This window comes from Heliangelus exortis, chromosome Z (genome assembly GCF_036169615.1).
Source record: "Heliangelus exortis chromosome Z, bHelExo1.hap1, whole genome shotgun sequence".
NCBI lineage: Eukaryota > Metazoa > Chordata > Aves > Apodiformes > Trochilidae > Heliangelus > Heliangelus exortis.
In genome coordinates this window covers 22748123-22771072 of record NC_092454.1, presented here as the reverse complement: position 1 = coordinate 22771072, position 22950 = coordinate 22748123, and the positions used below count along the sequence as shown (strand labels likewise).

At 37.6% G+C, this 22950-nt stretch overlaps 1 protein-coding gene across 2 annotated transcripts in view; it reads right to left on the bottom strand.

Annotated features, from left to right (window-relative positions):
* The window catches only part of MEGF10 (multiple EGF like domains 10), a 74114-nt gene that overhangs the window by 27225 nt on the left and 23939 nt on the right, over positions 1 to 22950 (bottom strand). For both annotated transcript variants that reach the window (XM_071730524.1, XM_071730525.1), the window contains exons 5-12: positions 22674 to 22920; positions 21944 to 22064; positions 19943 to 20079; positions 16268 to 16480; positions 10576 to 10750; positions 9597 to 9717; positions 7090 to 7253; positions 3864 to 3966 (exon numbers count right to left, since the gene is read on the bottom strand). In XM_071730524.1, the coding sequence (XP_071586625.1) occupies positions 3864 to 3966; positions 7090 to 7253; positions 9597 to 9717; positions 10576 to 10750; positions 16268 to 16480; positions 19943 to 20079; positions 21944 to 22064; positions 22674 to 22920 (1281 nt within the window). The remainder of the gene's footprint in view (positions 1 to 3863; positions 3967 to 7089; positions 7254 to 9596; positions 9718 to 10575; positions 10751 to 16267; positions 16481 to 19942; positions 20080 to 21943; positions 22065 to 22673; positions 22921 to 22950) is intronic.

Here is a 22950-nt window from a genome sequence, read left to right as displayed (position 1 = left end):
AAGAAAGCACAATGGTAATGTGTTATGAGTAAGACCCACACTAATGTAACACACTAATAAACAAACTGGAGAAAATCCTATGTCCTTTTTGCAATACTTAAATGTGAAATCTCAGTTTGCAAAATTATGAATTCTCTACTCTTTTAGGCAATTTGGAAAAACTGCATTCTGACAGCTGCTTGCAGAACAGATAAGATTAAAGGATGAAATTAACAGTTACTGTGGTGCTTGCTGGATTGTGGTCAGTGAGAAAAGTGTTAGAAGTGGCTCTTTAATGGAAATTAGTGTTTTGGTTGAAATTATTAGGAGAGTTAAATACAATTACCTATTGGTGCAGTACATTTTCTGGGTCTTCTGCTTTGTTTTAATGGTTCTTAGACTTTTTACTGTCTAGCTATTGCGCTCCCTCCAAATATTAAATAATAATAACAACAACAATAATAATAACAACAATAACAACAACAAAAGCGACAACAAAAACAACAGCAACAGCAGCAACAACAGAAGTTATTTGTAAGACACAGAGGAAATGTCAAGGGATGAGAGCATTTGGGCAGACATCATCCCCTGTGTGGGCGGGTGTTTCTTGTTTGTGCCATTTTGTCATGTGGCTCCTGGAAGGTGATGGAATGGAAAGATTGCCAGAAAAAAAACACCACTCTTAACTCTTGCTTTTCTAAGCAGAATTAAGTTGCTGCATAGGGAGTACATGGTGTAAACCACAGAGAGGGTAAGATTTCTAATAGGAAGAATTTAACTGAAAAACACAAACCTTAAATTAAAACTAATTTTAATAATTTCTTGATCTTGTTAACAGCTCCTGACAATGCAATCATCACTAACTGAACTTATGCTTCACTCATAACTATGATCTTAAGAAGCAAAAGCTAATACATTAAGCATGTTAAAAAATAAAAGGAAAAAACTACTTAAAAACCCTAAACCATACAGCCTAGGCTGCATCTATAACTTGAGACTAAAGAAATATGTTAGGTAGGACACTTTTTGGTACACGGCAATAGCTCTTGTGCCCACTTCAGTAGTTCAGAGCTCCCTCACTACTGGAGGAAGCATGCATCCTACCAAACCAGTGACTCTTTCACCCCATGCAGAGTGTTTCCTTCTCCCCAACATTATGGTACAACTATGTCATTTAGCAAGGGAAAAAAACACCCTTCATTCTTCCACCTTTTGTTTATATCTGCAAAATTATATAAGCTATTTCCTCAGATGAAATTGCCTGCGGAAAGTGTAGACAACTGTTCTATTCACAGGGCTGAGAAAAATGTCATGTTTGAAATTTCTTTTTGGACACTATATAAACTTCAGTGGCATCAAAACACTGGGGTTCACAAGTTCACATTATTAAGCTTCTTCAAAGATATTTATTTTTAACACTACTCTCCCAGTGATTTTTATACAACTTAATCCTTTATTTGGTTTAGGTAAGCATTACACTGACCCAAATCAGCCTCTACTTCTCCTTGTTCTTTTAGGTAGGTAATACCACCAGAATACTACCAATAGACACCAAAACTAGTAAGTCTGATTGTTACCATAAAATTCTAGCAGAAAAAAAATCTAATCTTTGCCTATTAGCGTCTTCCTTTTTTCCCACAAATCCTCCGTCTGCTTCTCAACCCATTATGGATACAAATATGTATACAAACTCTCTTCTTAATCCTACAATCTATGTAGGACTGCAATGTAATGCTGCAGTACAGCTACTTGTGAACCTCTTCCTAAACTCTTTCCTTTTTTATATTATTCTAAATATAAGTATCTACACAAAGACCAGATTCCTCATGCATATTATTCTGACATGTGAAGTGTGGGAGGAGGATTCTAATAGACACTGAGTATAAAGCAAAATATGCCATTTCCGTCATACTGTGAGTCTAGATATCACCAGCATGTTGAAACTAGCCCTTTACACACACTGCTGTCATGACATCATCCAGGGACAGATACTCAATTTGCTCCATAATCATGAATGAAGTCTCTTTCCAGTGAAATCTTTCTCCGTTCAAAAGGTGAAAAAAAAAAATCACCAAAGGCAGAAATATTGTCTCCTTTTCAATACCTGAGTTCAAGCATAGTCCAGGTGTGTGCTGTGCTTGAAGCCTTTGACAAATCCCTGGTTATTTTTGTCACACTGGCTGCGTAATTTCTGTAACTTGTCACAAGAAGCTGCTGGACTTTTAGTATGGCTTTTCAAAACTACTGGCTTTGTTCATTAATAAACTTGTGGTCTCTGATGATTTGTCTCAGTTTCAGGAAACACCTAAGATGTATTTTGAGCAGTACATCTGTAACTTGTGAACAGCTCAAGCTGCCTACACCACAGATGCTCAAGGCCTGCAGCCGCTTACATGTCTTTAATGTGGGTATTCTTCCTATTTCTATTTCTTTATATTTCTATTCATTTAAGAAATCATATTTTGAGCAGATCCAAATATAAGCTTGATAAAGCATACTCAAATACACAATATTTCCTGAAACTACCTGAAAGTAAGAACACTTATCAAAGGCCACTAGCGTAACAAAATCAGCACAAAGCAGTGTCTCAGAAAATAGTACTAGATGGCACAATGTTAACAGTATTTTTTACAGTTTACTCAAAAAGCTTTTATTGTTTTTGCCCAGTTGCAGTAGTCATTACCCACAAGCACCTGGGTGGCTAATGGTGAGTCACACTGCATCTTGTGGAAGGAGTAAAAACAACAAACTTTTGTCTCAGTTAGGTAAGTGCTGGCTCTAGAACCCTTTCTATTTCATGGTGAAAGGGGCAAAAATGGGAAGACCCAGCAGCGAGACAGACCTTCTCAAAGAACTTGGCAGGACCTTAATCAGCCTGAACTTAAGACAGTGCATTATGTACTTTAAACAGAACACCCGTGATCCATCTACAGAGTTGAAAAAAACCATCAAGCATATAAATATCAAAGTTGGGGGGAAAAAAATCAGTAAAGATTGTATCTGAGGAATACATCCCACAGCAAAAACATGCTTTGCTCACTTAAGGTGTATTTTTCATGTCAAATTCTCATTATTACATGGAAGGAATCAATACACACAGGTAACATGAAATCTCTCCCTTGAAACACTACATTATTATAGTGAGACACGAAGTCCAGAACAGTCTGAGAGTAATTTTTACTCAATTAATCCTTAATGAAGTTTGAACAGTTTTACCACAACTTTGAGCTTAGAAATCTGAGTAAGAACTAAAAATACCCCTAACAATAAAGGGAATATTTCATGACAGCTTGCTTTTGTGCACAGCTCTTCTTCTTCATCATGTTTTTAGAGAAGCTTGCTTTCCACTAACAAAAGAATGCAACAATAGTGTAAAACACAAATTTTGATGAATAAGTAAATAATATAGTTCTTAAAACCACAAAAAAAAAGCTGGAGAAACTGAGAAAAAAAAGTGCAACAATTTTCATACAGAACAAAATATGTTCAGAGAAACTTGGGGTTTTTTTGTAAAATTTCAAGATACTGAAATGGCAGCACAGGTTCTGCAGTTTACCCTCTTTTTGGCTGCCTAAGCAAAGCTTTCAGAGTTCTTGGATATGACGTTTTACATATCAGAGCTGCCAGCACAATCTCAAGTATTTAGAGTTTTTCAGCACTTTCATGCACAATCATACTGCAGAGGTGCCCAAGTTTCAAGATTTCCTCTTCTCCTCCAAGTTTTTTGCACTCAACATATTTTCCATTTTCACAGGCGCCACAGAACTGGCACTTTTCTTCTTCCAACTCCACATACTCCTCCTCTACCCACAAAATCAAAAGGCAAGATCAAGTCCCACCATGGTGGAAACCCCCAGTGTCCTTCATGGCCATCTCTTTTGTACCTGACCATCCTGGCAGGCAGCGACAGTAACCCGTGGTGGGATGACAACCATCGGCATGGCTGCAGTCACAGCGTTCAGCACAGTCCAGACCATATGTGCCGTCCTATAGCAACAAAGAAAAACAAAGAATGACAACACAAAGTTACTGGAGAACAAATTCTGGTCACTCTGCCTCAAAAAGAAGCCAGAGATCTTTCCTGAATCTGTAATCTTCTTTTGTAATATAAAGCACTTCTGGATTTTGGAACATTTCAGTGTCCTACATTTTCACTCTTTCATTTAAGAGGGCAAGAATTAATTATGTTCTCTTGAGACTTAGAGGCCTAGCAACAGTGATACAGAACACAGTAACTTATACTCCAAGAGGCTGCAAGGAAAGCTTTTTTGTACTGTGCCTTTAATTTCCCTTAGATCTGAGTTTCTACTCCAGAACTTGAGGCTCCCTTGATGGGAATGCGGTTCAGTCTCGTTTCTGCCTCTGGCCCTGAGCTCTCTATGCATTGGTCAACAAGGATGACGCATAAAGCCACATTTTTTTAAAAAGAGTAAAAAAATATCACAATAAAATATATCTTTGGTGTGAAGTTTATTCCATAAATAATGCAAACAGTATCACATACTTTTGATTAAGAATTCTTCGTAGAATTTTTTATTACTAGATTATGCACAATGTTACGAAGGAAAACTCTTTGGCTGTGAGATGTTACACAAAATAAACTCATTTTTTGGCTATTCGACATTTTTCTTAGCAACAAGAGAAATTAAAGAACACCCCTCTTGGTGTATTCAGCTGTTCTAAAAAAGCACAGCTGATTTTTATGAAATTACATCTAAACATATGAATCTGCCTTTTCTGTTTCTCCCATAGAAGGTGGCCTATACATTTTGCCGTAATTGCAAAGTACATCAGTAAATGGACCTTAAAGGAAGAGTGACAAAACCAAATCAAAAAAACATGGAAAAAAAGTCAGGATAAATTACAGTAATATTTCTGGTCTTGCCCACAGCAAACAAAAAAGGAAAAAACATGTCAGGCTTAAAACCAAATATTTTAAATTCAAGGCTAAAAATTGGGCTCAGTCACATTAAAAATCAGAATGTGACCTATACAAAAATTAATCTGGTCTTCTATGATGTTTATGTCTCTATTTCTACTGATTTCCACAGGATTTAGCTATTCAGTTCCCAGTCTTTCAAGTCTCACATACAACTAACTCTTACATTACTTGAGTATAACAAGTAACTTTTTCTCACCACAAAAATTTATTTTTATACAGAGAAAATGAAAGATTAGGCATTTTCTTTGCATATGACCAGATTTGGAAAGCAAATCTTCAAATATGTTCTTGAAAAGTGGTATTTTTAGTTTGTTATGTGTTTGGACTGAAGTCCAAACTTCAGTCACATCTTGAGTAACAGTCTGGACATTGGTATTAATTTTCTGTAGTTACTGAAACAAACCAAAGTTCACTGATTTAATAAACTCTGTGCTCAAAAAAGGAAAAAAAATCAGACAACACTGGACACATTTGATTTGATTTAATTTTCTGTTTATCCTGCTGAAAAGAAATAGGAATTTCTGAATAGGCAGAGTAGAAATTTGAGGAATGTAAATGATCATTGACATCATTTGACACAGACAAAGAAAGCAAGACAGGGAGCGCAGGCATGCTAGATTATCTGATAAAGAAATTATTTTAAGCATTATTTTGCTAAATTTGGAACAGCAAAAGACATGCCATGAGCCAATACCTATCTTTTTTTATAAGTCAGCTTTGGAAGAGCTAATGGAGCTTGGGAGATCTCATCATCCTTCAGAATCAAACACTAAGTGATAAACAAAGCTGCTTTAGAAAAAAAGAAAAATTAAATTCTTCTCATGAAGATTCTTCATTGGGAAAACTGCATAAATGTGCACATATGGGACTCTAATAATCTTTCCAGAATATTTTAGAATTTGTTTGCCACTTTACTTACTGTATCGGTGTATGCTGTATCTCAACTTAAAGCCAGAAACAAGTCCAAAAAATAACTTCTGAGTAGTCTGAGGGCAGTTCAACAGAAAAAATTTTCATTCAAAATAAATGTGATTTCCAGCTTTATGCTGTAGTTCAGCTACTCCTACTATATTACTGTTCAGAAGAGTTAGTCCAAAATGACACAAGCTTGAATGTGATATGGAAGGGAATTTACAAGGTTTATGTTCAGTTCAGGTGATTCCTTTATCATTTTACTAAGCCAACAACCTACAATGCAGACAGTATTCCAAAAGAGAATGGAATCTCTCCATGGAGATTGACAAGGAGGGCAAAAAGAAGACTATTTAAAAAGTGAAGTTTGTTAAGTGGTTCCTAGAAGATTGAAGTCCATAACTGGAAGAGATGTGAAACCCCATTTTTCAGAAATATTTCACATTATGTATATGAAATGCAACTGAAAGCAAAAGTTACATAACAAACCAAATCACTTTGGGATTTTACCATTTTTACCATTTAAAATTTACCAATTTGAAAATTATACTTTTTAGGGCTTCCCCAAATTATAGATTACAAGGTGGAACAAAACAGATGAGGAGCATGCCTTTATCAACACAATTCTTTCTCATTTTTCAAATTATATTCCTGATCTCAGTTTTCAAAGCCTTGGACATAATGGAAGTTGGAGCCCAAACAGGAAGGCAAAGATGTGTCATTGGGCTGGGAAGTAAGTGCCTTCTCAGACATGAGAAGTTCAAACAAGGTCATGTATACTGTACCACAGATATAATCAAATGTAATATAAATTATGTCTTTTGATGTGGCTTTTTTCCTTTTTTTGTACAATTTTTCCCTCACCATTTTTACTTAAAATAGTTTAACAGATGCAGTTTGGATAGCATTTCATGCTGATACAGTGAAAATTTTGGTTCTGTGTTTTCCAACATATTTAAAGGAGCCAGTGAAATGTCTGAGGTCCAACTTTACACTGCAAAAGTAGAAAAAGTGTCCACCTACACATCTTCATTTTGTGTAGTCATTTCTGCGTGCTTTGGGGTGCTATACAGCAGAGTTCTTACTCTTCAGAAGAACTGTTGGTGAATGTCCCTGATCTTGAACCAAGCTGTACATGGGCTACCATGTGCAGTGCTCCTTAGGGACTTACCATCACAGAGTCAAAAGAATGATGGGAGTGTCTGCCTGCTCAGTGTTATCCTACAGTGCAAAAGTCAGTGGAATTATTAAGCTACCTGGCAAGGGAGTTCACATTTTTCTCCTCTCCAGCCTGGGGCACAGGTACAGGTTCCATCCAGAGCATTGCAAGCCCCTCCATTCAGACACTGGCAAGTTAAGTTACAGCCAAGTCCCCAGGTACCACTGGGACAGTTTATTGAGCAGTCTACACCATGCCAACCTGCCAAAAGTAAGAAAGTGACAAATGAATCAGGTCTTCCATCATTCCTCTCCCATGACAGGTTTCTCTCCATTAATCATGTGGCCTCTCTTGGACATGTGCAATACCAGGGTAGTATTAACCACAGGCTAGTATCAGCAGTTCCAGCTGAAGGCTTGTCCAGGTTTGAACAGAGGTGCTCAAGGGCACCTTTTAACATCTGTGCACAGCATATATTTGCAGATGGGTGCCAACATAGAAAAGCAATTGATGGGTGATCTGAAATGAAAACAGAGACACCTTGAAATTTCACTGAGAAGAACTAAACTGCACTCAAAGTTTTAAGGCGTAACCAGAAAAAAATTAGGAATCTTTTCCCTAGACTTAAGCTGCTGCTTTCATAGTTCTTCCACAACTCTTCAATAGAGACATTTCTGCAATATGGTTTTAACAGAAATCTCAAGGACACAGAAGAAGAAAACAAAAAAGTAGTGTGTAAGCCTTATTTTTCCAAGGATACACAGAAGACCTTTTAGATTATTTCTGTACTTCTCTGCAAATGCAAAATTAATATAATGAAAAATGGTTCTAAAATGCAGCATTCGCCACTGATTATGCCTGATAGCAATGATTTGTGGACTGTGCAGTGGATAGACAGAAATGTAAATAGGTATTTTTAATTGTGATCATCTATTGGATAAAAGAGTAATGGTATGAACCAGTCATATGTTATCATCAGCAATGATTCAAGCCAAGCTGCCAATCTTCTAATTTTGTACCTTGTTTACAGTAAGCAAAGGGAAAATTAATTCTGCACTGAGCCTAATCAATAGACTGTGCAAAACACATGTATTGAAACCAAGCTGCCTCGTGCCCTGGATTGATAACTTTGATTTTAGGGTTCATTTGAGGAAAAAACAAAAAGTTATACACTAGCTAGCAAATTGAAACACTCTCTCTCAATTTTCTTTTCAGGATTTCTAAATTTCCTTCATTTACATGGCAAATATCTGGATTTAGTTTAATTTAGTTTTTATTTCCTTTTTCATCATAGGATGACTAAAACTGAATGATGAACACAAGAACATAGTACTATGCACAGCTCAAGTGATATTTTTTTCTCCATACAATTTAGCAGTAGCTACTTAGCTATTTATCAGAGTTGAATCTACTCTGTGACTCTGGCAAGAGTAGAAGCTGGAAATTCTCCATATTTGCTACGTGACTGATTAAATTTTACCAGTCCCTGATAAATTCAGTAGCTATTTCTCTAGGTAACTTATGACACTTCTCCCTGAGTCTCAACCTCCATGTATTTTCAGAAAAAACATCTTTAGACAGGGGGTCTTCAATATGGCACGGGATTTGCATGGAAGTGTTGAACAGCTTGCCCATTTTTTCTCAGCAATCCAGCATCACAGCTGAGGGATGCTGAACTTTAAATCCTTCCTCACAGCAGAAGTAAAAAAAGTGGTCAGGTGGATCACAAAAGCAGATCTTTAAATGGAGTTTAGGAGCACATTTTCAATTAAACAGGAACACCATGTGGATGTGCAGGCCTTTATATGGAAGAAGATCTATGCAGAACCACAACTGGAGGACATCTTGAAATACTCTTGCTCCAGCCAAAGGAATGTGCTGCTGGCAGAAAAAGAGCTGGGCAGGCACATACAGTTTGCAGTGGAGGTACACTGACCATCAGAATCACTTCTGGGAGGAGAGGGCCAGGCACAGAGGCCAAGGAGCATGATTCTGGTTGCACAAATACTGGGAGGTTCAGAAACTTCCTCACAGAAGCAGAGAACAGTAGAGGGCACAAGCTGGGAAGGGATTTAGGCAAGGTTTTTTCAGATAATTGCTGCAGAAAAGAGTATTTGAATATCAAAAATTGCAAGGAGATATCAGTATCTTTGCCAGACTGGCAGGAAGAAGTCTGTGCCTCTGTGATGCTGAGAGGGGTGAGGGTGGCAGCCAGAGGTGGTGTTCATCCAGGCTGAGGGGACACAGGGCTAGGTTATTTTGACTAGGAAGGCTAAGGTCAGATAGACAGCAAAACTAGTCCTTGCAGCAGACCATAGCACTGTCACAAGAGACAAGTGGTCACCTGAAGGTAAAAACTAGTAATTTACCTAGCCATGGTATCCAGCCTGCTGAAAACTGCTCTCGAGAGAAAACGAATGTGAGGTAAATGTGAGGTACAGATACATCTAGTTGCTCCCTCACAGAACAGCAGAAGCAGAAAGTATCTAGAGATGAGGCCTTCAAGGTGGTCTACGTCTATTCTCTTTATTCTTTTCTACTTCTAAAACTTCAATTTCATTTTACGATTATGGCAAAAGAAACTTAATCAGAGGAGATGCTTACCTGCTTTGCATTCACAAGAACCATCTACTGGTGAACAGATGGCTTCATTCTTGCAGTTGCACACAGATGAACAGTTTACTCCGTATGTCCCCGGAAGACAAGGAGTACCACAAGCAGCCCCCTGAATTATAAAAAAATATAGTCTAAATTTCCATTTCAGGAGGTTCAGGCAGTACAACTAATGAATTGGGCTTAGATTGGCTCAGGTGCTATGAAAGCCAGAAAACATACAACCCATGACTGTCCTAGGCTGTCATTAAGTCATCCTGATTTTAAGGGAGAGGGAGCTCTACATGCTTTTTAAATATATAGTGAGCATTAGTTTTCTATTAGCTACTGTGAGAGCTCAGGTCACATAGCCAACAGTACTTGTTAAGGTCAACAGACACTAAGTTCAGCAATAAAGAAACTCTTTATGAAAACAAAACACTGGAAGACAAGTGGTAAATGGATAATAATGTGATATATAACATTTTTATGCATTAATTTTAAATTTAGGTTTTCACAGTTATTATTCCTAGAAGAACAGCCATACTGAAAAATGTTTTCTATGTTAGATTAGTATCCCATGTGCAGGTAACAGCAAACCTGTGTAAAAGCTGCAGAATAATCTGTCCTGAATTATAAAAACACATGCTTTTGTCTAGAGTTTCTCTGGATGGAGCACAAGAAGTTAGTGCAACAAGATAATTACTGAAACCTATTGTTCTTCTCTATATATACCTCAGCAGCATACCCTCATTCTTAACATTGTCTTATAAAGCAATTAACTTTTCTTTCTTAAAATGGCTTCACTTTAGTACTCAGAACAAACCACAAATTTTTCCTTTTCAGGGTTTTATAACTCACCCAAAGGTACATAAATTTCCTTCCCTCTCTTTCACTGTGGTGGAGAAAGGACACTGGCACTTTTAATAATTTGGCACTTAACTAAAGACAGTGGAGTCAGAAACAGACTGTGAAAGTGAGACGTATTTACCTTAAATCCAGGGGCACAGGTGCATTTTCCAGTCACACTATCGCAGTCAGCACCATTTTGGCAGCTGCAGATCTGCTGACATGACTCGCCATAGAATCCTGGGGAACATGTCTCATTGCAGTAGAGTCCAGACCAGCCAGGCTTGCAGGAGCATTCCCCAGACATAGGGTGACAGCTGCCAGGAGGGAATGAAAGAATAAATAATTCAGGACTAAATGTGATAGCAATATTTTTTTTTCCAGAGGAAGAAAAGCTATTACAGCTAGGTTGCATAAAGGGTCTTGTACGCTATGCATAGAGATGGTTTTACTCCCCAAACTATAAAGCAAAGGGGTTTGCATATGTATACACCAAAGCATGTAAAACTAAGTTAAGAAACATAACATCATTACTCATACAACATACAAACATTTTGGGAGGACATGGAAAGAAAAGAAAAGTTATAATTTTTCTATAGCTAGTAGGAAAAAAAACCTATCTGAAACACAGGTTTTACTATAAAACAGATATCCATGGTTACAAATATTAAGGCTATAAGGCCATTAAATTCCCTAAAATGTACTGTTATATTCCCACTTCAAATACAAGAGGATCATTTTTAATAAAACTGGCCAAAACCAGCAGCCTGTTGTCTGAGAAATAGGATGCTTTGATAAAACAATATAGCACCCAATAAGCAGCCAGCTATTATAGACAAGCTATAATAATATAGCACCCAGTAAGTAGCCAGCACAGTCTACTCTTTACATTGTTGGCTGAAAAGAGGAAAACTGGCATCTATCCAGGAACTGGACAAGATCGTTTGCATTGGGCAGAAGCCAGATATACCATCAGAGCAGTAGCTTTTTGGAGATTATCTCCCCTGTGTTAGCCATACCTGGTGGCAGACCAGCTGTCTCTACCTGGAACAGCAGTTTCATTGAAGGGCCAGTCAGACAGCTGTTGCCTCATAACAAATGGACATCATCAGCTGTGCAAAGATGTATGTGCTGGAAAAGTGGACACAATGGGGTACTCTGTAGCACTCTGGCAGACAACGCACTTGCTTAACTCTCACCAAAGGAAAGCCTTAATATCCAAATCTGATATATTTACAATGGGAAGACTGTTTAAAGATATTTGCCCACCACTGATTGAAGTGAAGTTCTTTTAAGTGTGCTGGAAAAAAAACAACACGTGTCGTCGTCCAGTAACATTAAACGACCCATGACAAGAGACGGATTTTGCAGTATTTGCTGACTCCTTGTGTGGGCATGTTTTTGAAACTGAGTGTTTTTCTGACCATTTGGAAGTCTGGAAAAATATCTCCTGGACTTTTAGGTGCTACAACATATGTAACAATATTACTTGAAACAGTTGCAATATAACAAGGGAATGCAGTACTACTTGCAATTGCTCTTGAACTTTGAGGACTACTCTTACCACAAATGAGCTTCCTGTTGCCAGATGCAACCAATTTACAACATACTACTGATCAAGGAAAGTATGAATTATAAGAGCTGGAATGCCATTATGTAGTATCCTGCTTTCTATATATTATTGCATACAGATAAGGTTTTGGGTGTCTTGAAAGTAGTAAAATATCTTCAATAGTATTAAGATGCTTTACATAAAGTGAGAGGAAAGGTCTGAAGAAGTAGTTCATTCATGGTGTTCATAGTAAATGGCCCTGGTTACTTGTTCAGCTATAAGTATACTTGCCATAAAATAAGTTGAAATGGATCTCATATAAAATACATGCAAAATTACATAAACACATGATGCACCAAGATAATAAGATTTTTCCCCTATTCCTAATTTTGTGTAGAAATCCAGTGATATTTTTAATACATTTCTCATGTATCTAATCAGTAGAAAAATACACAGCATGGAATGTGGAAGATTTTTCGGTTCATAAATGAATAGTCATTAGGTAATTAATTAGAATATATTTACAACAAAAAATTGGTTATAATGTCATCTTAAGACATAAATTTAAGACAGAATTTTTTGGGTGGTTTTTTTCCTTTCAGGAGAAGGGAAGACTGCACACATGAATAAGCATTGGGTATGAAGCAGAGGCATTGACATTTCACCCCCGGTGAGTGTTACTAAGGTATACTTGCACAGATATTGATTGACACCAAAATTAGTATTCTGTAATTTATAATTTGATGTAGGAAACTGTAGCACTTCTCAAGCCTTTTGATGGGTTCTCATGTCGTTAGCTTAATTGGCAATAAGGTTTATATATTAAGAGATGGAAATAGAGATGTTGAGAGATACTGCCAGTACATTTGCTTTTATTTCTGGTCTTTGTTCACACTCTCTGGAAATACAACCCTACTCTGTACAGTGACAAAAAATAATTGCAGGTAGTTGATATTATATATTTGAAAGACTTGGGTGAACTTAGTGATTCTCCTGTGATTTATATAGGTTTTTTACTATTACAATATCCAACTAAATTCTGTAGCATCCTATGCAATACAAAATTTCCATGAAAAGATCTTCTACATGTACATACAAGTTCATTTGAAAAATACAACAGCTACCCTAACTATAACTTTAAAAACACACCTAGATTAATGAAATAAGCATGAATGAAACAAAAGAGACACCACTAAAGCTCATGTCCTTCATAAAACCTAATCCCAGCCTGAACTTTACCAAAATAGTTGGTGATACAAAGGATCCCAGCTGATCTTACCAAGGGTGTGAAGCAGTAGAAAAAAATGATCAGAAAGAGCTTACCAGAAAAAACAGCCAGGGACATCTCAAATTTAGCTTTGAGATCAACCTGCAGCCAGTGCATATGTTGTAACACAGGTAGGACAAACATTTTTTGTAAACCTTGATAAATATACAGCTACAGTCTGCTGTTTTTACATTATTTGAGTGATTAACAGGTGTAACGAAACCCAGTCTAAAAGTGATATAAGCTAGAATTCTCCTGTACAAAAATTATGTTGATGAAGGCAGACTAAGGTCTTTTTTGTGCATTCCTGCAAACTTTCAGACTGGCAAGTTTCTGTAAGCCTCACAAACTGTGGATGGATGTGGCAGGGACGTATGGGTCTGCTTACACCAGCTCCCAGCACCGCTATGATACCACACTGTGGAAGTGGCTTATGGGGTCTTAGTCTCAGCCAGCTAGTGCTCACTCTAGTTTTTTCTTGACTAACAATTAAAAAGGGAAAATTCAATTGTGTCACCTAGTCATGGAGAACAGAGGTCTATCTCTGATTTGCCCTGTAGCTCAAATCCTTTCATATATATCAAAAGATGCAATAGAGAAGCATCACTTGTGAAAAAACTCTTGACACAAATGTGTTGTTACCTGCTGCTGTCCTCTGGGCCCCACAAAAATAAAATCTCTCAAATGCTTCAGCTCTCTATGAAGTATTTAATAAAGACTGCTGATACAACTAGGAACAGGGATGGGCTTGCCTTTCATCCCCAGGAGATGCCAACAAGCAACACAGCAATGAAATCCATATAGCTTAGCCCACCCAAAATCCCTTTGAGGATATCTGAACAAGTGATCATACCCAGATGAAAAAATGTTTTTATGATATCCAGGCCCTTAGGAGTATTAACAGTATGCTGTTAGGATACAGACAAATACAGAAACACAAAGTGTATTTGAAGAGGAATTGAACTTTCTTTTTTATCCCCTGGGATTACAAGTTGTTAGATTGCTTCTGAGTTGTTTAGTGACATGAAGAAGATTCTTCAGCTACAGCCAGCCCAAATAGTACCTGTGGTAGGCAAGTAAGGAGTGAGGCTGACTGATATGATATGGAGAGAGCCAGTCACAAGTGGCTTCTCAAAATATAGCATGAAGTGTCTGCTGGGAGCTTTGTCTATGGCATTTCTGTTATTTGTTGGTCTAATCACTTCCTGACCAGGGAGAAGGAACCTATATATGAAACACACACTTGTGAAGTTATGAAAACCTTTGTTTTCCTCAGAGATCATCATGCCCTTGCATGATGCTCCCACACCTACAGGGCTGTTGAATGCTTTCTGATGGGGAAAATGTTCAAAAAAAGACCAGCCATATGCTGCTGTTTACATGTGAACATTTGTGATCAAATTTGACCACAAGCTGTCTTCCAGCAGTATAAATGAAGGAACAGCTGTGTTGAACATGAATCAGAAATAATCCCTGTAATATCAGAAATACTATGCAGTGTAATTCACCCCTGTCAAAGAGGGCTGTTACAACTGTCTGCAGACAAATTTTCAGGAAAGCAGCTAACCATAATTCGTAATACAATAGTATTTGGTCTACTAGCTTAATCTGAGAGCCAGATAGGTCAGCATTATGGTGCCACTTATTCTTGGATGCACTGCACAAAGAATGAATTACATAATCTTATGTCATAAACCCTATATTTTTTCAAAAGATATTTCGAGTACGTGGGATAAACAGAAGTGCAAGCACATGAATATTAAAGAATATGGAAGGAGAAAATAATTCAGTTTGCTGTCACATGGTTTATCAAAAAAAGGTATATTTGCACAATTCAGATGATACACAAAGTAATTCTTCAAAGAGGCCTAAAAGAATAGGCATTTCCATCGATATGCTTGAATGCTTTAACATCACTGCTAAATTCTGACTAATGGCTTTTGGTGTATGTACATAAAAAAGTAGTGCATCTTAGATAAAACACACAGCAGCATTCTATATGACAGCCAATAGTTTCTGCAAATTTCTTTCACAGCTATTTTCAACAGCAAAAATTTAGAATATACTCACAAATCTGATCTAAGGCATTGTGATTAGTGATACTATCAAGTGTAAGTGAATGTGTAAGTGAATGTGTAAGTGAATGCACAATGACCAAAGTATTTTATAAGAGGAACTATGTTTTGTAACAAGAGAAAGCTATCCAGAAATGTTCCATAAATATTTTGGCTTGCCTCGACTGACATCTGACATTCCTCCCTCACAGCTGAAAATTTGTCTCCAAATAGCTAGTTTTCAGATTTTTCATAACAATGTGGTGCGATACTGTAAAATCCTCAATGACACATAAAACTCAGGTCTCATTACCACCTGAACAAGGAAAGATGGTAAAAGGTAAGCCAACTGGAAAACTATTTTCATTCAATTTCCATAGATCAGATTTCACCTTCTTTCTGGAAGAATATGACCAAAAAAAGTATTTCTGAAACCTGCATTTGCTATCAGTAAGGCCTTGGGAATTTTGTATTAGAACAGTCACCTACAGCAATTCTTTTATATGTTTAGAGAAAGAAAAATGCATTCTTTTCCCATGCCTAGCTCATAAGACTAGACATCCATTTATTTTAATTCAGTTATTTCTCATCCGCAGTATACCAGAATAGGTGAGTGATGTATGATGTATACTGACTTTATACAGTGAACAATATAATGATTTATTCATGTGATAAATACAGACAAAGGTCACACTTTGTCTTTACTTTTATTTCATGGGTCAGAGACCAAATTCAGTGGTGAGTATTAAGATCAAATATAGTTATAAGCACTAAAATTCAGAAGGTTTTATGGGTTTATATTTTCTTGATATGGTTAAACAATACCAAATACTCTTAACATTATATGTTCAGTTTGCATGAAAGTACTAGAAAAATTAGCAGATATTTATTTTCAGATTATATTCCTATTTTTATATTCTCTATAGAAAAAGAAAACAGGCTAAAGGGTTGCAAAGCCTACCTCCAGGTATTTGGCATGTGACAGGGACACTTTTTATCACACTTGAGACCATAAATTCCCTCAGGGCAAAGCCTTATTTCACAGTGCTCTCCAGTGAATCCCGGTTCGCAGACACAGGCACCACTAATATGGTAGCATTTCCCACCATTCATACACTTGCAGGTCTCAGCACACCGCACGCCATAAGTCCCCACTGGACACTCATCTTGGCATCTGTGAGAAAAACAAATAAAGAAAAAGTAGTTTCATTTCCCATAAACTACAACTTTCGGAGACTGAAGGAAAGTGCAGTTTATAAGGCATCTCTTACGCTGGTCTAAAAAGACCCATAAGAAGAGTAGGAATTTATAGAACCTCCCATTTAAAAGCACTTGTCTCTGGTTTCTTTTGCTGCTCAGCTAGACAGGATTAAAATGTTGGCTCTGCAAATTCCTTTGGAAAACAGCCCTTCTCAGGGAGAAGGAGACAATGTGCATACGCAGACCGCTGCACTTGATATTCAGTAATCAAAACAAAACCAAACCCTCTTAAATCAGAGACGAAGTATGAAGGAATAAATTTTCAAGCATTCTGTTGAAAATAAATCATACATCTATAAGTTTTTAAAGTGAATTTTATTCTCCCCTTAGCAATATTGTGAACAGCCAGCATAGACCCACACCTCTGGAGATACTCACGCCAGGAAGTTCCTTGGCAATCACACTCAGCAGTCTCTGATTTTCTAAATGTGTTTCCAAAACACGAGGTTTCCTGAACCTTTCTTTTCAGAATTTCATTCTAAAACTTTATTGTTGTTGCTGTTGACTCTGCCCTGATAAAATTCATCAGTTGACATGGAAAAATCTTCAGGAACTCAATCCCCTTCTTTTCATCTGAGTTTTCTCATAGTTGAAAGTGAAAATTAGTAAAGATTTGAGTTTAACAACCAAGAGTGGGGAGAGTAGCTATGATCTGGGGCTCCTTAAAGAAAATATTTCCTAATAAAGACACTTCTTCCCCAAACTTTTCCATTTTCATTTGGAGCTTTTAGAAGACAGCTACTTCAGTTAATAGTCTTACTTTTTTTAGGTTCCACATATGAAAGACATTATTTAACCCGAAAAACAGACTGTATATTTAGCTGTCCAGCCTGACTTAACAGACAGTTTTAAGTGTCCTGCTTCTAAAACTTGCAACTGATTTACTATTGAGTTTTTTTGCACAGTAATTTCATTTGGCATTATATTTAAGAAATATAATAAGAGTTTGATGGTTTCAGCTTTAACTTCTTTGTGTTTAATAAGTGAATTATTAAAATTCAGAATGTCAGTACTACTACAGCATTACTGAAGACTCCATTACCAAGTGCACTTAAAATATTTCATTATGTTATGAAAGCAGACCTCTCAGCTGCACAGGCTCACCCCTCAGAGCCAAGGATGACAAAGCTTATGTGTCAGAAAAAAATCCCCATATTTTTCAATATGAGCATACTATGTACTCTGCATTATGTTGACGTAGACAAAAAGACAAAACAGCTACATCCCAAAGCTGTAGGGTGAGAAGACACTGCCATTATAGTCCAGATGTGTGCTGTGAACTCAACGGGTGATATCAGGCATGTAACATCTTCTGTAACTTGGCTACCTGGAAGTTTTCCCAAGTTACAGATTGTACAAAAATGTTGCTTAATAATACAGCACATTATTAATGGTTTTGTCACCTTATAGCCTGCTCATTTCTCCAGTCCTATCAAAGAATTTAAGAATTTCCTTAAATTTTTCTTTTTTCTTATATACTTGTTTTTCTTTTTTTCTTGTTTGGGGTTTTTTTGGTTTTTTGTGGGCTTTTTGTGGCATGACTACCGGTTTATTACAGGACAATTTCAAAGACATGTGATACAAGCACTGTAGAATGTAACTGAATCTAGCAGAGATTATCAGAGACCTTTGACAGAAGTAAAATGGGATATATATTCTCTTCATGCTTCTGCAGTATTTGCCTTACTGTTATCCAGAAGTTTCACAGTATTTGTAACTCTGCCCTGACAGAAGTCAGCCATAAAGTCCCCTTTTCTTCAGAGATGTAGCATAATAACAGAGCTAATAAACCTGTTTAAATTTTTCCTAAGTTACGCAAATAAAGCTTAGAATCAATTTTTCTCCAAATGATAATTTGGAATCCCATGTAAATTACACAAAATTTAACCTTCCTGTTTTTCTTTTTAAATCGCATCTTCATTAGCTTTGTAAAGACCCTTTTCCACTTCACGGTGAGTACACTTATCAAGCCAAAATTATTAGGCAGAACACTTTAAATGGTAGTTTAAACAAGATTCCCTTATGCTAACTCAGATCACCTAGAAACTGCTGCATGGTCTAGGAGTTCTACTTTGTCCTGCTCCATCACCAAGTTCTAGGAGTCACCATCAGCCTGGAATCTGATGAATATTGTTGAAGTTACATACAGAGGTGGAGAATAGCTGAGTAAGTCTAAAAGCAGCCCTTTTGGCTGCTACTATGGATCTGCTACATTAGTCAATGCCCACCCGTTTTTTGCAATGCTTCCCTGGCTTGCCAGTCCATTGACATGAAGAAGCAGGCCTATATGTACCCTTGCTTATACCCATTCTTGCCCTGAAGTATCCTGTAAAACAAAAGAACAGAAAATAGAGCCTGTTTTGCAGGAAAAGAGGTAGCTCATATTTCCAAAAGTTATCACAATGCTGCAAGCATTTCAGATCAGTTAGATTTATATTCCAAGACAAAAATACTGATTGCTTTTAGAAAGCCCAGTGTAGTGAAGTCCACAGACTCTAATATGGATATTCCTTTGATTTCCCTGCAAACTTGTCTTTGTCTCTTTAAATGCTCTACCACCTTCTGTGATGTTTCTTCACAGATGCAAATTAAATTTTGGCATCCAAGTGACTCTTAACTAACTGTTTCTCATCTTCATGAGGTTTTTTTTTTCCCCTTATGTCTGGCACAGCCTCTCCCCGTGTCCTGTGAATGCTTGCGTGGGAAGTGCATATGGTTATAATACCTACTATTGTTGGCAGAGATCCCCTGGACTGACCCCAGTGATTAAGCTGCTGCTGACTTCAGCAAATGAGTTGTGTGCTGTTTAAAACATGCAGAAAACCACTTCTTTCATCACTTTCCACTGCCTTCAAAAATGATGTTGTTATATGATCTTTCCAACCTACCAAAGAGGATTTTTAACAGTCAAGTTAAAAAGCAAAGAAGTTCCACTTCTTCATCTGAGCTGAATACTTTAGGAGACAATTCTCCAGCTTGCTCAGTTTGAAAAGGAACAGAATGTACCTTCTTTGTTATTATGACTGTTCAACATCCACACAAAACCAAGAGCCTTCCTCCTACCCCTTCACCATAGCCCAAACTGCGTCACCCTGTGACCCACTCAAGCAAAGACACACAAGACACTGCCAGCACGCAGGCCACAGCAGGAAAACCCTAAAACCAGACAGTTCCTGATAGAAGGATAATCACACAGGCACTTCCAAACTTGTGACTCAGCATAAGCTAAGAGGCATGGCAAAAGTGATCTTTCATAAAACCCTTTATCAGCATATCACTGATATTTTCATTCTGCTTTCTACCAGCTTCTGAACTTTCTCTGCCATAGCAGCCCCCTTGCAGGGTCAGCAAGCAGGCAAAAGTGAGGTTTCCTTACCGTTCCCCTGTGTAACCCGGGCTGCAGTGGCACTGCCCTACGGCTGAGTCACAGATCCCTCCGTTGTGGCACTGGCACTCCTGGGAACAGTTTTTCCCATAACGACCCTCAGGACAAGGCTGACCACAGACCATGCCCTGTGTGTGTATAAAAAAATAAATAAACTTTTAAAAAAAATTAGATTTGGTATTACATGTTGAACAGACAAAGAAAAAAGGTCTGTTATGAAAGAATATCAAGGAGATCTTGTATTACTTGTCTAGTGCTGATCTTGGAAATAACAGTCTTCTCCAGCTTTAAACACAGGGTATGTTTCAGCACTAAACAAATAATCTTCTAGTATTCCTGTTTTGGAAGCCAAAGCTAATGAAAAAACTATCTCTAAGCAACATTGAAAACAGGTAGACATTTCAGACTAATTGATGTCAAGCTCTTCCCAATATATTTATCAGGAGTATGTATCAAGATATCTGTAAATGCCCTTTAGTTAGTAGTGGTGTAGAAATCAGTTATTACTTTATGGTAAGTTGGGGGTTTTTTTCTGATGAAAGAAAAAGCTTTTTTTAATTTAATTGAAAGCAGCATATATTAAAAGCTTAGGTACGATGTTTGCCTCCCTTCAATAGCAATTGCACTGCTGTTTAGATTCCTGGAATTAATCACACCTGCGTAGTGGGAGGAGCATCAAATCTCAGGACTTTAAAGAAGCCATTTCAAGAAAAATATATTTACACGCATTTCATCAGGAAAAAGACTTGCAGGTATTTCAGCTAATGTAAGATACTGCAGAATTTATACCTGGCTACTCAAAGCTTTCTTTACATGAGAAGCAACAAAAGGCTATATCAACAAAACTTTGCTTCATAGAACTGAAAAATCTAACAGTAACAAAGAGCTTAAATGCTTAATTAACTACTTGGAATGGAAAATCAGTCCAAGGGATAAATAATTTAATTGCAGTAATTTATTCGTTAAGACTTATAGTAATATAAATTTTACTTCACTACTGCACATGCTATTTCATTTCATTAGCTGTATATAGACAGATAAAGGGAGTCAAGAATTTATGTGGACATTTGTGTCCTATGACCAAAAAGTTTGCTCTTCTACCCTAGGTGGAATAAAAAATAAAAAAAGGCTGTAATCCAAGTTAGGCAATCAGGTGAGTGCTGTTACTCAAACACAGTGAGATGATAATTTCTATCTATGTTCTCTAGTTGGTAAAAAGCAGACCTCTGCCACAAGTTAGCTCAATATAATATCCCAATTATCATGAAATAAATAAAAGTTCAGTAAACGTGGATTTTTACCCAAATGGACATTTAAACAGAAAACATTATTATTAAATACTAATGATAAGCATTATCTACAAATTTATTTAAATAAATTATTTGGGCTTTGATCACTTTGAGGCCTTTTGATCACATTCCAACTTAATTTCTTGCCAGCTCAGAGTTGGCAGTCTGGTAGAAGAGGAGGCTACTTGCAACTCCAAGGTTAGTTCTTCTTTTCCTGCTCACTGACAAAAAGTTAGAAAGTCCTAAGTGTCCCATTTCTGATGTCAGTGCCTTTAGCAGAGTATCTAAAGGTCTGGGGGTTGTGCCATGCTATAGATATGAAAACCGGCACAAAGCCCACTGCTAAAACACAGAATGGTGTCACCTCCCATAATATCTGTTTATATCCAGAAATTAATGACTTCCAGGAACGTTCTAAAGGATATAGCTTCATCACAGTACAACTTATGTCTTTTGCTTCCCAGAACCTGACATGGTAAAAAAAAGCAGCACCAAAGGTTTTTCAGTAACTGGAGGTTTTGCAAGTATCTTATTCCATCCCTTTATGCTAAAATACATCCCTCATTGCTCCTGGCTACAGACAGACTGCATTTGCTATTGCCCTTTGCCACCCTTTTCTGACGCTGCTCAAAATCTACAAAATATGGATGTTTTAATTTCAGAAATTAAATTTAACTTTGGAAATTTCAGAAAGTGTTTTTACCATCCATCCTGGTGGGCAGGCACACTCCCCGGTGACGTGGTGACAGACCCCTCCGTTCTGGCACGGGCACCTCTCCTCGCACTGTGGCCCATGCTTGCCAGGGGGACAGAGGTCCTCACAGCTGGGGAGGTGGTGGTGTACAACAGAGACAAGAGTTACTCCTGCACACACCCCATTTCCCAGCCACCTCTTTCTTTTTAACACAATTGTTAACCTTTATGGCCAAAAGTATGAAGCAGAAAGCAGTCCAACACAAGGGGAAACACACTGAATAATTGTAGAGCACCCGTGCAACGAATCTAAAGAAACAGACCTGGCAATCAAGGCATTATTTCTTCTTAAAAATATTTATCTCTACACTGATTGCTGCTCATCCATGACAAAACTCAAAGTCTGTTCTGGAATGACAAAACCAAATAATTCCACATTTCAATGTGATTTTCAAACTTGTAGCCAAACTACTTTTAAGGTGGTCAGAAAGAAGCTCCTGCTGCTACATTTTGTGGCCTTTCCTTAGCAGTTCAGATCAAGAGGAATTTGTCAGGTAGACATCTTAAAGTCTAGCAACATGGTTTGCCCAGCTGCTCCTGAGCCACCAGCCCCGCTTCTCTGCATTATACAGTAGCCAGACCAATGGCACAGTGTTGAAAGTTAACCTAAACTTAATCAGCCTGTTAGCAATATATAGAACTTATGTCTCTGCCTCATAAATAATATACTTGCTGCTTACAAGGCACCGGTGTATCCAGGAGGACACCTGCACTCTCCAGTCACATGGTCACAGGTGGCTCCATTTTGGCACTGGCATTTTTGGTGGCAATCATTTCCATATGTCCCTTGATTGCAGCGTTCCTCACAGCGCCAGCCTTTGAAGCCTGATGCACAGTGGCAGGCTCCAGTGATGGGGTTGCACAAGGCTCCGTTTTTGCACTGGCAGCGGCTGCTGCAATGAGGTCCCCAGTGGTCACTGTCACATGCTGAAAGGGTAGAAAGAAAAATTTAGAGAG